The 13,575-nt window shown below is 43.9% G+C and overlaps 1 protein-coding gene across 1 annotated transcript in view; it reads right to left on the bottom strand.

Annotated features, from left to right (window-relative positions):
- Positions 1–9,086: 9,086 nt before the first annotated feature.
- The window catches only part of DEUP1 (deuterosome assembly protein 1), an 85,421-nt gene continuing 80,932 nt past the window's right edge, over positions 9,087–13,575 (bottom strand). Inside the window, exon 14 of the mRNA XM_084622048.1 lies at positions 9,087–10,530. Coding sequence (XP_084478174.1) covers positions 10,357–10,530 — 174 coding nt within the window. The 3' untranslated portion in view covers positions 9,087–10,356. The remainder of the gene's footprint in view (positions 10,531–13,575) is intronic.

Genomic DNA, 13,575 nt, shown 5'->3' with positions numbered 1-13,575 from the left:
CTTAGAATCTTCATCTTGTTTTGCCAAAAAGTGGCTTGATGATGTAATACTTTTCATTTAAATGCTATACAGCAATGTTTCTCAGACGGGGTCTGTGGACCTCTGGGGATGCATGAGGGTATCCCAGGGGCCCCGCGGGCCCCCGCTGATCAGCTCTTCCTCCTCCCTCCCTCCCCAGTGCCTGCTGCATGCTGGGGGACAGCTGTTCAGTGGCGTGCAGGAGAGCTGGGGAGGAGTGGGCCTGGGGCGTGCTCGAGAAAGGAGGAATGGCAGGGATGAAGCAGGGGCAGGAAGAGGCGGGGTAGAGTGGGGTGGGAAATGGGGCTGAGCGGGGCAGCTTGGGGGTCTGCAAAAAATTTTAAATCAGAATGGGGGTCCTCTGATAGCTAAAGTTTGACAGCTGCTGCTATACAGAGTACTTACAAAGGATTTCTTTTTCCTGTGGGACTTGAACATTCAAAGTGAATAATATAATATAAGATCTACCAAAACAGTCTTGCAGAAGCCCAAGAGAAAGATTCCACAGGTTTGTCATGGCAAAATAGCTAATATAAAGACACAGTCACAGGCCTTGAATCTTCTGTTCTTTAAATGCGGAAAATGTGGAATAATGTAGGTTTGGCTTTCAAACACTTTATTCAAATGGACCGTTCTTATATGGATCCCAGTTTCTCTTTAGAACCTAGCATCAAACCACCACAGGTGCACTCCAGGAAGTTAAAAAGAAAAGTATATCAAAATTCCTGGAATAATTTTATGCACTTTTACTGCCCATCCCTTCTTCATCCAAGGATCTCAAAGCACTTAGAACCCCCCAAACACTCAAAACACGGGGAGTTAGGTCAGGGATCACTTCAGGGCAGATGCTGCTGAGGATGAATGCAATGCAGTAGCTGTGTATCAGTATTTTCCCACAGTCGCTTAATGCAGGAAGTGAAAAAGGCCTTAACCCTGCAAACTCTTCTGTGTGTGCTTAACTATCAGCACCTGGACAGTCCCAGTGAAGCTATTGGGACTATTCACATGCAGGCTTAGGACCCTATTCACTCTCTGCATTCTTGTGTGGTAAAGATGTTACTGTGTAGAATGCCATATCTGAAACTGCAGGAGAAATTTTGGGTCAGCAAAATGTAAATGTGTTTTGGATTTGGTTTAAGATGTGGGAATTAAAATCTTTATGCTCGGAAAAAGAGCTGGGAACTTTAACAATCAAAAGTGGTCCTGATCTCCTCCTGCTACTCACTTGACGTGTTTGCACAGTGACCACTAGCTCCAGGCTGGGTCTTGAAAATCACTGCTGTCCCAGATGTGCTATCTCATGAATGACCAAGTACAGCAGAACCTCAGAGTTACGGGCACCTCGGGAATGGAGGTTGTCCGTAACTCTGAACCGTTCGTAACTCTGAACAAGACGTTATGGGATGCTCCTCAGGGTGGACTGCTTGGAGTGAGGGCTCACAGCCGTGCCTGCGAACTTCAGGGTCTTCACCTCCTGCCTGTAAGTAGCTGCCTGGCGAGTAGGGGTGGGGACAGGCAGCTGGTTCTAGCCTCCTGACTGCAAGGGTGAGGAGTGGGGCACCCTGAGGCACCACGGTGACGGTGGGCACGTGGTGAAGGCTGTGGCTTTTTAACACTGAGCTGCTCCTCCAGAGCGCAGCAGGCAGGCAGGAGCTTGGGTTCCAGCTCCAGCAGCAAATACACCAGGCCAGGTTCCAGCTGGAGCTTGGGAAGTTTCTTTCCCCAACTGGGACTGAGCTTGCACACTTATCACCCTCCTGGCGAGGGAACTGCACCCATAGCTTACAGGAAAGTGGCACAGACCCTGGTGCTGCTCCTCTGCCTGCTCAGGGGGCTCATAGCTGTGCCTGTGAAATTCAGTGTCTTCACCTCCTATTTGTAAGGGGCTTCCCCCTGTGTGGTGAATAGGGGTGGGGACAGGCAGCCCAGATGTGCCTACCTTTAGGATACAATACAGGCACAGTACGGTGTTTCCTGTTTTTTGGTTTTTAGGGTTTTTTTTTTTTGTGTCTCCACTACTGCCTGATTGCTTACTTCTGGTTCCACGTGGTGTCCGGTTGACCGGTCAGTCTGTAACTCCGGTGTTCGTATCTTTGAGGTTCCAGTGTACTGCTACTTGTTGCTCAAAGCATCTCCTGTTCTTGAAAAATCATCTGGACCTCTTATATTGAGGGAATGTCCCCGTGTGGTTAGTGAAAGATCTAAATGATGTCTGTGCTGGAGTTGGTCAATTTCTGATGCTCCCCGTGTCAATTGTCACTGTAGTCCTCATGGCTTTTAGCATAATGTTTGTCTTCCTCTACTTTCCTGTGACGAAGCATTACCTCTCTATTAGGGACAGCCATGCTTCTGTGTTGTACATTGTCCTCACTGGATAAAAGTTGGTTACCTTAAATAAGAATGAATTGAAATTTGTGGCTGAGGAAGCTAACAAACCACCACACAACCTACACATAAATTCTGCAGTGTCGTTGGTCAGCCTGTTCAAGTGTAAGTAAAATTGCATTTAGTTAAAGACCAGCCTTGAATCTGAATCCTTCCTGCCCTGTCAGATGTTGCTTAAGGCACGGACAAAGCTCTGCCATCCTTGTCTATCCTGGGCTGCTTTTTGCATGTCCTCTATATTAAATCCCATGAGTTTTCTCTGAGTTCAACAAAGGGATTCTGTTGGTCTGTTGTGTGTTCCTTGTCACCCTGAGAAGCACTATCGACCCAGAAGGCCCCCCTCTGAACTATGCACACAAAGCCACTATGCTATTCCTTTAAAATCGGTCAAGACTCATTTCTGCCATAACTCGCAAATAATTAACTAATAATGACCCCCTATTGATCATGTCTTCTCTCCTCCTCATGTGTCACTTATCTTCTCTGATTGTGAGTTCTTTAGGACAAAGACAGCATGTCACTCTGGGCCACACATAATGTATTCGGAGTGCTACTACTGTAATCAAAATAATCAACGATATGGATCAAAATGTTTACTGGAACCTGTATTCTAATATCCAGGATAGTATTTCCAATGCACTGGAACGTGCAATTTTAAAGAATGTTACATCCAGGAGTAAAATAGAACACTTCACTTATTGAGGCGTTCATTATGTAAAATAACGTAGAATAAATTAATAGCCTTAGTTTGAAACTTTTAAAAAATCTTTTAAAAAAATTGATTGTAAACCTGTCAATATTTTTATGTAGTGAAGATCATATTTTGCACCTCAACTTTGGCATCTTTTACTGAGATCTCTTTTAATTACAGCATATGGGAATATGCATTAGAAAAATGTATTTCCTTTGTCATGTGTAAAATTGACATAAATCACTGACACTTAAGCATCAGGAACTAAACTAATGGTAGCTGGTCAAATGTCAACTATTCTGAACTTGCTGGACAAAGGTTTAATTGTATCTATGTATTAATCCAAGTGTCATTAGACTTCAAAAGTATTTTAGAAATAAGATTTCAAATGTTTCCCAGCATATAGTGGCTTGTGGCAAAATTGAAGGATTGATTACGAGCATTTTACCAGGAAATCATGCTGAGGTATTTCTGCAACAATGTCTTGTGATATGGTTTCCAAGAGTGTTCTTTAGCAGGTCAAGTCATTAGAAACCTGGCATTGCCTTTTGATAAATCAAGTTATGGAACAATTTATTAGGAGCCCATTTTCAAAGCATAAATCAAATATAAGTAAAATGCTTAAAGATCAAGGTTTTAATGGAGTTTTTATAAATGGCTTTGAAGTGTAAAGAAAGTAAAGAAGTTACTTCAAATACCCATAGAACGGTGTAAGTGGCTGTTTCTCAAACAAGATCTTACTCCCTGTCACCAAAGCATATAAAACAACTGACACTGCAAGGGGTTTTGAGGGTAAAACTACACGTTTTTTAGCTGCTGGAGCACTGGATCTTCAGTCTTCTGGTTCAATCACACAGTAGGAGCATGCTTGCCCCTCTAAATCCTCACTTCGAAAATTATTTTTAGCGAAGTTAAATAGTGGAAATATGAAATTGGCCTTCATTTTAAAAAAAGGAATAGTGTGTACGAGAGTGCATAGACGACAAATATCTAGGCAGACCTGGGATATGCTGTTGCTTTCATGAGGAACTACAGTGGAGCAAATAGGCTCCTTGCAGGCGCTGCAGTCTGCCCCTGCACAACAAACGGCAGGATTTCGGGCCATATTCTGTACAGGATGTAGACTATCCACTAGCAGTGCTGCCAACTCCCACATTATGTAGTCTTTTATTTAAGACACCAGGTTCTGGAGCCATGTGATTGCAAGAGAAAATCTCAGCTTTTACTTACCAAAAAAAAGGCAACTTTGTAGCCTTCACAGTGCAGAGAACATCTTGAAAACATGAAGCCTGAAGGTTCAAAAGCCAGAAGGTAAATTTAAAAAAAAAGTATTTCTTTTTAAATCTCAGGATATCTAAACGGATCTCACTGAACGTTTGAAGGTGGTAATACAGTACTACTCCAATGTAGATCAGGAGTAATTGCACAGCAGTCAGTGAAGTTCAACTTGTACAATATATATATGATCATCCAAACTAGGCTCAGGACGGTTAAAGCTCTCCAGCCTGAAGTTGTCTTGCAAATAGTACTTATAAAATAGCAATGAATAGTTAAATCCTTGTAATGAACTACTTGTTATTTCATGAGGGGCAAGGTGGGTGAGGTAGTGTGTGTCATTGGACCAACTTCTGTTGGTGAAAGAGACCAGCTTACACAGAACTTGTCTGTGTAAACTCAAAAGCTTGTTGCTTTCAGCAACAGAAGTTGGTCCAATGAAAGACATTACCTCACCCACCTTGCCTCTCTAACAATCTGGGACTGAGACGGCTACAACAACATGGCAAACAATAGTTAGTTCATTTTTTCTTAACTTAGTCTTTATCTTCTATGTAAGTTTCAAATGACAGTCCTGGACCTGCCACAAGAGATGCTCTCCCCCAGGCCCGGAGCTGCTGTGGCCGGGGAGAGCTGCTCGCCCCGGAGCTGCCGCAGCTGGGGAAAGGCAGGGAGAGGCACTCTCCCCCGGCCCTGGAGCTGTTGCGGGCAGAGAGGGCGAGGGCTGGGGGGGAGTCCTCTCTCCCTGCCACCCTGGTGCAGCCTGCACCCCAAACTCCTCATCCCTGGTCCCACCCCAGAGCCCATCACCCCCCTGGACCTCAACTCCTGCCCCATCCCAGAGCCCCCTACCACACCCCTCATCTCCATTTCAGAGCCTTCACCCCCAGCCAGAGCCCTCACCCACCTGCACCCCAACCTGCTGCCCCAGCCCTGAGGCTCATCCCACACCCTGAACCCCTCATCCCCGGCCCCATCCCAGAGCCCACATCCCTAGCCTGAGCCCCCTTCCACACTCCAAACCCCTCGGCCCCACCTCACCACACATCACCTCCATATTGGTGCACATAAAATTAATTCTGTACATGCATGGGAAAATGTAGAGGGAACTTTGGAGAGCACAGGAAGCCACAGTAATGCAGACAACACTAATGACACTGGCATCCAAAGGGGTCTGTAAACATCTCCAATGGGATTTCAATCTGCCAAAAGCACATTCAACAACCATTCTGCTCCTGCTGTGAATGTAATTAAGCTGTCTTTTGCCAGGGCCTCTGAAATTAGGTTATGGATTCATAAGCCAAGGCAAAAGGAGGTATGCAGGGGACCACCAGAATAATGGTGGGCACAGTAATTCCATTTATGACAATGTCATTTGGTGAGAATAGTGTTTCAGCAGGTCCATGAATACAGATTCTTGAGTGGCGAAAAACCCTGGCATCATGAACTTTTCCAGTGCAGCCCACCTTGACATTTATAAATTGATCTCTGTTGTCCACAAAGGCCTGTAAGAAAAATGGAGTAGTCCCCTCTGCTGTTTAGGTATTTGTGTGCTCCTTGAGGAGGGAAAATTATGGGCATGCGAATCCCATCAATGGCCCCAGCACAGTTAGGAAACCCCATTCTGTCAAAGCCAGCAATTACCTCAAAAATATATTGTATGCCTGCCACCTTGGGGTAAACCACATGCCTGACTGGCGCAGAAACCTCTGCCACCACTTAACCCACACTGGTTGGTAATGGACTTTAGCAGTCTGGAGTAGCCAGCTTCCAGACAGTTATAGCAACCCACTTTTGGACCGGCAAGAGTGACAGTTGTGTGACTTTACACTGGAGGGTTGGGGCAGGCTGCTCACAAAGCTTCAGAAATGTAGTTTTCTTCATGCAAAAGTTCTGGACCCATTGCTGGTCATCCCAGGTCTGCATGACAATGTACTCCCTGTGCTTGTGGCCTGCTCCAGAAGCACTGGGCTACATAAGGGGCAGCGGTAGCTGTACTGTGTGTCATGAGCAGCATCAGCCAGTTTGAGTTGGCCATGTCTGTGTTATCCTCTTCTTACTCCATCATAAGCTGTGCCAGGTGCCTTTAGTGGCTCAGAACACGCCACTAATGTCCACCAGTGTATCATGGAAGCGCTGCTTGTTGCCTGACACAGGAGTGAAAGTGCAAGCAAAAGAAGTCCTTCAAAAGGCGCCTCCTCCATATTGCTGTCTCTAGTAGCTGGGAGCACACAGACCAAAATGAGCACTGGGCAGGATGTGTTGGCAGGCTGTTCAAACTGTCTGTAGTGTGTAAGGTGGACAGTCAAGTTTTCCCACAGTGCACCACAGTCAAAGGACTAGAGTGGCCATGTTTCAGGAGGGTGCTATGGAGGCTGAGATATGGTTGGTTTTACTCAGGCCTGCGCGCTGAAGTATGGATGCCAGAGCCCAAGGTTCAAGCTCTTTTTTTGTTAACCCTACATTAGGGATTTTCTCTCAGTGTAGATGCTCAAGCCCTGGGTTCTTGAATCCAGGTCAGCTGACTCAAGTCCCACTAATCCTAGGTTTACATTGCAGACTAGACATACCCTCAGAGTCTCCAGTACCTCTGTTCAGAGCAATGTACTAACTTTTGGCTGGATAAGCCAAAGTCAGTGTCAAAGTCCAACATTCAGAGGTTTAAAAAAAACCCAAGAAAGATGTGATACCGTGATGATTTTTCATAACATTTGTCCATCTTTGGTTTGATTTGACTTGGTAGGGTTTTTACAGCCACTCCCTGCATGGCTCGCTGATCACTGAGACATAGCGTCTGACTTGTTCTTGCAGTCATTATAAGTTTTGCCTGTTAGCCAGGTTCAGATCTACTATGACTGATATCCTTCATGGAGTGACTTGTAGGAGCAAGCTGTTTTTACTTCCTGCCCTTAGAATGGAATGGAATGTGGGGGCCTGACACTGTTAGCTTTAGCTCAGTGCACCAGACAGGTTAATCCTATTACTTTACAGAGCTGGCCTTTGGCCACATGCTCTTTAGGACTCTCTAAAAATAAGGCCAATCTCACATAAATGAGAGATGAATTTCATTTTGTTGCAAAGCTAACCTTAACATTGTGAGCCCATCACTAGGATTTTTTCCTAGTTCTCAACATGGCTGTGAAAGACTGACCTTTGGTAATCCAAACTTTGTGGATTACCAGGGTTTTCAGAAGCCCCTGGACTGACTTGTAGGTGACTGTGTGTGTGTTGAATAGCCCCACCAATAGCCCTAGGGCTGAGGTTGGATAGAAGAAAAAAAAAAGAGAAAACACAAATGAGAAAATTGGGTTGGAGTTGGACAGAATGGGCAGCTCCCATAAGCATCTCCCTGCCAGCCGCCCAACAGATGATTGGCAGCTATGGCTGGTGTGTGCTGAGCATCCCTTCTTTTTTTTCCCCAGGGTTGAGCCCAGAGCACCCACGGAGTTGGCGCCTATGGGCTGGGTTCAAAAGGTATTTAGGTGTTGCAATGCTACAAGATCAGGTGACATCTGAGTGGTGGTTTGAGAATGTCAGCGGTACCTAAATGTTGCCATTTAAAGAGGCAGTTAAGTACTTAATGCACTTAAGTACCATTGTGAATCTGGCCTCAGGGGTCTAACTCTCCCCATGCTTAGGGTTGAGGATTTCACTGGACTGTGCAGGGATTAGGTGTTGTGACACATGTTGGAACAACACCTAAGTATCTTTGAGGATCTGGGCAATACTGACTTGATTATATGTTTGAATATTTTGCTTGGAAAAGAAACAAGGCTAATATGTCAATATCTTCTATTATCTTCCTCTCTATCATTCTTAAAGACAAATTTTTGCTTTCTTAGTCTCCAGGGTCAACTTCTGATTTATAATTTTCTGAATATTATTTCCAGAGATTCCTAAATTTCTACCATAGTTCTTTTAAAACTTCCAGATGCATCATCTCTTAAACTGAAGTTACATTTATTTAGTTTGTTCAAATACTCTTTCATCATCTTTTTGTTCACTCTTTGCTCTCCAGCTTTCTTTAGTTTTATTTGCCTGAGTTTATGGTTCTTTTACATTTTCATTATCATTACTCACTTTATTGAAAACTGAGCAAATTGGTATTTAAAATCTGGCTGTTTTGTCTAAGTGTGAAATAGTGCGTTTTGCTATGTTGGAGAGAGAGCTTCCAAAAACAATTCACATTTTAGAGTGGGCTAGAATATTAATGATAATTCTGTTACTCACAAACCAGCCTATTTGATTCACCAGTATTATTTTTCTCCAGCTTTTTCCAGGAAGTTGCAAACAGCAAGTGCACTATATGCTGTACTATAGCTTTTCTGTAACTATTCCATTCAAGTCAATTGTTAATTGGCTCCTGTACTTTCTGACTGTTCCACTTGCATAGCAATAGAATTTAGTATGAACTGCAAATAAAAGGAACGGCCATGTGAAACACAGAGTTACTCACGCTGCAGAGCATTGGGTTGGAAGAAGGATTGAGAATTGGAAAAGTAGTAACTGCTTAGAGCCTTTACAAAGGGGATGTTCAGCAATCTATATAGTCTGAGGACAAAGGTTTTACATGGTCTATGCTGAGATAAAAACAATAGGTCAACATTATACTTAAACACCAATATTTGCTTTGCAGAAAGATTTACTTTTAATACATTTTTTTTCAGATATTTAAATATTAATGAAAAACTTGTAAACCATTATAGGTAGGGCCCTACCAAATTCACGGTCCATTTTGGTCAGTTTCACAGTCATAGGATTTAAAAAATTCCAAATGTCATGATGTCAGCGATTTAAATCTGAAATTTCAGTGTTGTAATTGGTGGCGGGGGGTTGCGGTACTGCTAGTCTTACTTCTGCACTGCTGCTGGTGGCGGAGCTGCCTGTGGAGCGGAGTAGCTGGAGAGCAGCGGCTGCTGGCCAGGAGCCCAGCTCTGAAGGCAGAGCCATTGCCTGCAGCAGCACAGAAGTAAGGATAGTATGGTATGGTATTGCCACCCTTGCGTCTGTGCTGTTGCTGCTGCTGCTGGTGGGGCACCGCCTTCAGACAGGGGCGCCTGGCCAACAGCCGCTGCTCTCCAGCCCCCTAGCTCTGAAGGCAGTGCAGAAGGGTGGCAATACTGTGACCCCCGTAAAATAACCTTGCAACACCCCCCCTCACTCCCCTGCAACCCTCTTGGATCAGGCTCCCCAGTTTGAGAAACGCTGGTCTTCAGTGTAAAATCTGTACAGTATAAGGTAAAAGCACACAAATGACCAGATTTCACAGTCTGTGATGTGTTGTTCAGGGCTGTGAATTTGGTCAGGCCCTAGTTATAGGTAAGATGCTCTGTTCCAGCTGAACTCTGCTTATCACAGTAATGCAAAGCAAAGTGGGGTGGGAAAGGTGAATTCAAGGTATGTTTGCCCTTTCCCTACTCTTGACCATGCTGTGGGCTTGCCTGGTCCTAAGCATGGGTTAGAGCAGGCTCAGCTGCAATGGACATAAACAGCTATTCTTGTTGCCAAGAATAACCAGAGCACAGCTATGCCCATGATGCTATGAGCTGTGAATAGAACAGTGTAAAACTGTTATTCCGGTTCTATGCAAGCTAGAGAATCCCCTTAGACTAGGTATAGTCTCAAGTGGCCAGTTCCATTGATTAGATAGCTCCCTTACCCAATCAAGTTTCATGTATCTTTACTTAATTTACAGTGGTCCAAATGCGTTTCTGGAGCACACAAGTAGACAAAAACAAATTACATATTTAATTTCTAGATATGTCTTAGATTGCAAACATACACTGTAACTAAAGCAACAACAGAACAATGTGTCATGTTAATATAGGAATGCAAACCCTCCCCCCCCCAAAATTTATATTACAAGACACTAGCTATCTGTGTAAATTCAAGAAAATGGTAGCAGATTTTAGTTTTGAGAATCAGAAGAGTAACTACTTGGTTATACCTTTATTTGTTTTTAAACTGCATATAAAAAGCTAAAAGGCTCATATATGTCTATTTTGCTTTAGCCTGGCATATTTTTTGACAGTATTTTCAGAATGCCTTTGTAGTTCTTCAATGTGTGAATTTAAAATCTCTTCAAATTCTTTTGCTCGTTTCTCTTCTTCTTGAAAGAACTTTTCTGTTGCAGTTGTAGGTAAGGACATCTCTGGGTGAATCTGAACAATACATAGAGCAGGCACAGGTAGTACAGAATTGAAAGTACAGCAATATTTTTACATTATTGAAGCATAAAACAAATTTTTCATAAGTTTTACAAGCTAGAAAATATGCAAAGTTACCATCTTTTACTAAAACATAGACTTAGGCCTTAGGCGTGTCACTACATATTTAAATGGAGGATGGTGTGGATTGCACTCTCAGCAAATTTGCGGATGATACTAAACTGGGAGGAGTGGTAGATACGCTGGAGGGGAGGGATAGGATAGAGAAGGACCTAGACAAATTGGAGGATTGGGCCAAAAGAAATCTGATGAGGTTCAATAAGGATAAGTGCAGGGTCCTGCACTTAGGACGGAAGAACCCAATGCACCGCTACAGACTAGGGACCGAATGGCTAGGCAGCAGTTCTGCGGAAAAGGACCTAGGGGTGACAGTGGACGAGAAACTGGATATGAGTCAACAGTGTGCCCTTGTTGCCAAGAAGGCCAATGGCATTTTGGGATGTATAAGTAGGGGCATAGCGAGCAGATCGAGGGACGTGATCGTTCCCCTCTATTCGACATTGGTGAGGCCTCATCTGGAGTACTGTGTCCAGTTTTGGGCCCCACACTTCAAGAAGGATGTGGATAAATTGGAGAGAGTCCAGCGAAGGGCAACAAAAATGATTAGGGGACTGGAACACATGACTTATGAGGAGAGGCTGAGGGAGCTGGGATTGTTTAGCCTGCAGAAGAGAAGAATGAGGGGGGATTTGATAACTGCTTTCAACTACCTGAAAGGGGGTTCCAAAGAGGATGGCTCTAGACTGTTCTCAGTGGTAGCAGATGACAGAACGAGGAGTAATGGTCTCAAGTTGCAGTGGGGGAGGTTTAGATTGGATATTAGGAAAAACTTTTTCACTAAGAGGGTGGTGAAACACTGGAATGCGTTACCTAGGGAGGTGGTAGAATCTCCTTCCTTAGAGGTTTTTAAGGTCAGGCTTGACAAAGCCCTGGCTGGGATGATTTAACTGGGAATTGGTCATGGTTCAAGCAGGGGGTTGGACTAGATGACCTTCTGGGGTCCCTTCCAACCCTGATATTCTATGATTCTATGAAATGTACTACCGGTCACAATTTGGCTCCCCTGCTATCCTCAAGATCCTTGGGCCAGTCACAGGGCACTTCAGTCCCTGGTGTAATTTAGGGTAGCCTCTTGGCAAACACTGTATGAAATGATGGGATATATTGAAAAGAAAAGACTTTTTTTTTTTCCCGCATCTTAAGAAGTTAGATAGATGGCCCTCTAAAAGAATGTTAATTCAGGAATACCGGCAACCAAGACACTCAGAAAAACTTTAGTATTCCTTTTCTTTTTAGTATTAGCCTCAACCTGGTGTGGGTTACATCTCATTTCTCCTACCACTTAATTTTTATTCTAGGACCTCCATGTCACAGTCTTCACAGTGGGATGTTCCCCATCTCCATGGCAACTGGAGCAGACCAAATCTTTGGTCTGAGCTGGACTTAGGACTGCCCATCAGGAAGAAACTGTTACTAATTTTTTCCTGTAACGTTCTTTGAGATGTCGTACATGTTCATTCTACTTAGGTGTGTGTCCTCCAGTGCACAGCTGCTGCAGAGCTTTTCGCCTTAGCTCTATCCATCAGGATGGCACAAGTGTCCTCTGCTGTCTGTGTGTTCATTGCTCATGCAGTGCACATAAGGGTAGAGCCCCCCTCAGTTCCTTCCTACCAGGAGACAAATAGAGAGGGGAAGGAGGGTGGGTCATGGAATGGACACATGCAACATATATCTTGAAGAACAACAGTTACAGAAACCATTTCTTCTTCTAGTGATTGCACATATCCATTCCATGAACCACCCTCCTTCTCCTCTCAATTGGAGTCTTCCGGTAGAAAGGAACTGAGGAGGGGTCAGGGGTGTCTCTGTTATGCCTGCGTTCAGTGCATGATACAGCAGAGGATGCCCCCCAATGGGTACCGTTAAAGGGAAACACTCTGACAACTATGCACTCGAGTGCACACACACCTATAGTGGAATGGACATAGGCAACACATTTTGAAGAACAGTTACAGGAAGGTTAGTAACTGTTCTTCTTTGAGCGATTGCATGTGTCCATTCCCCTATACAGGATTCACAAGCAGTTCCAAATGGAGGTGGGTTCGGAGTCTATTGAACCACTCGACCGTTGTGAGAGGTAAATATATGACCAGACAAGCAGGTTGTCACTTTGAAAATGTCTAATATGGAAATGCTAGCTAGAAAGGCCGCAGAGACTGCTTGGGACCTAGTCAAAAGTCCATAGGATGAGACAGGTTATACTTAGTGTTTCATCTGTGAACCACAACCCTCACGTAAGAGTCCACATGGCATCTGTTATCTGTAGTTTAGACCTGACTTCAGGTAGCTATTAAATAATATTAAGAATGAATTCAACATGAGATGCTAGTACTGGATCTGGACCAAGATCTTTATATACTTATTTGCTGGAATTGCTATCTGGAAGCAAATAAAGAATTGTGCTGGGTATAAATGAGACCAAAAAACCCAGGAGCTGTCAGAGATTGTGTCTTAGGAGAGGTCTGCTAATGTCAGACTTTATTTTCTTCTGTCTCTCTTCTAAAATAAAGTTTATCTTAGAAGATAAGTTAAATGCTGGAATTTTGTGAGCACTGTAATTGGCCCTTCCACTTGTTTACTCAAACTTTTGTTTCTGAAGGTATTTTGTGATGACTGCTGAGGCCTGAGTATCATGATGAGAAGTTTCAGAGGAGCAGCCGTGTTAGTCTGTATTCACAAAAAGAAAAGGAGTACTTGTGGCACCTTAGAGACTAACCAATTTATTTGCGCATAAGCTTTTGTCCAGAGAGACAGACAGACATGTATCCTTTTCACTTGAAGGGAGGGATGAAATATGGCATTTGTGAATACCACATAGCAGTTACAAGTCCAAAAAGGGAGTACTCTGTATTGAAAATGCTTCTTGTGTAGCTGAAGCTAAAGTATCTCTGGGTGACTCTCCCTGATCAGTAGGGACTA

The sequence above is a fragment of the Lepidochelys olivacea genome, assembly GCF_965140295.1.
Source record: "Lepidochelys olivacea isolate rLepOli2 genome assembly, chromosome: 1".
NCBI lineage: Eukaryota > Metazoa > Chordata > Testudines > Cheloniidae > Lepidochelys > Lepidochelys olivacea.
The sequence above is the reverse complement of the archived record's forward strand: the minus strand, read 5'-3'. Positions and strand labels throughout refer to the sequence as shown.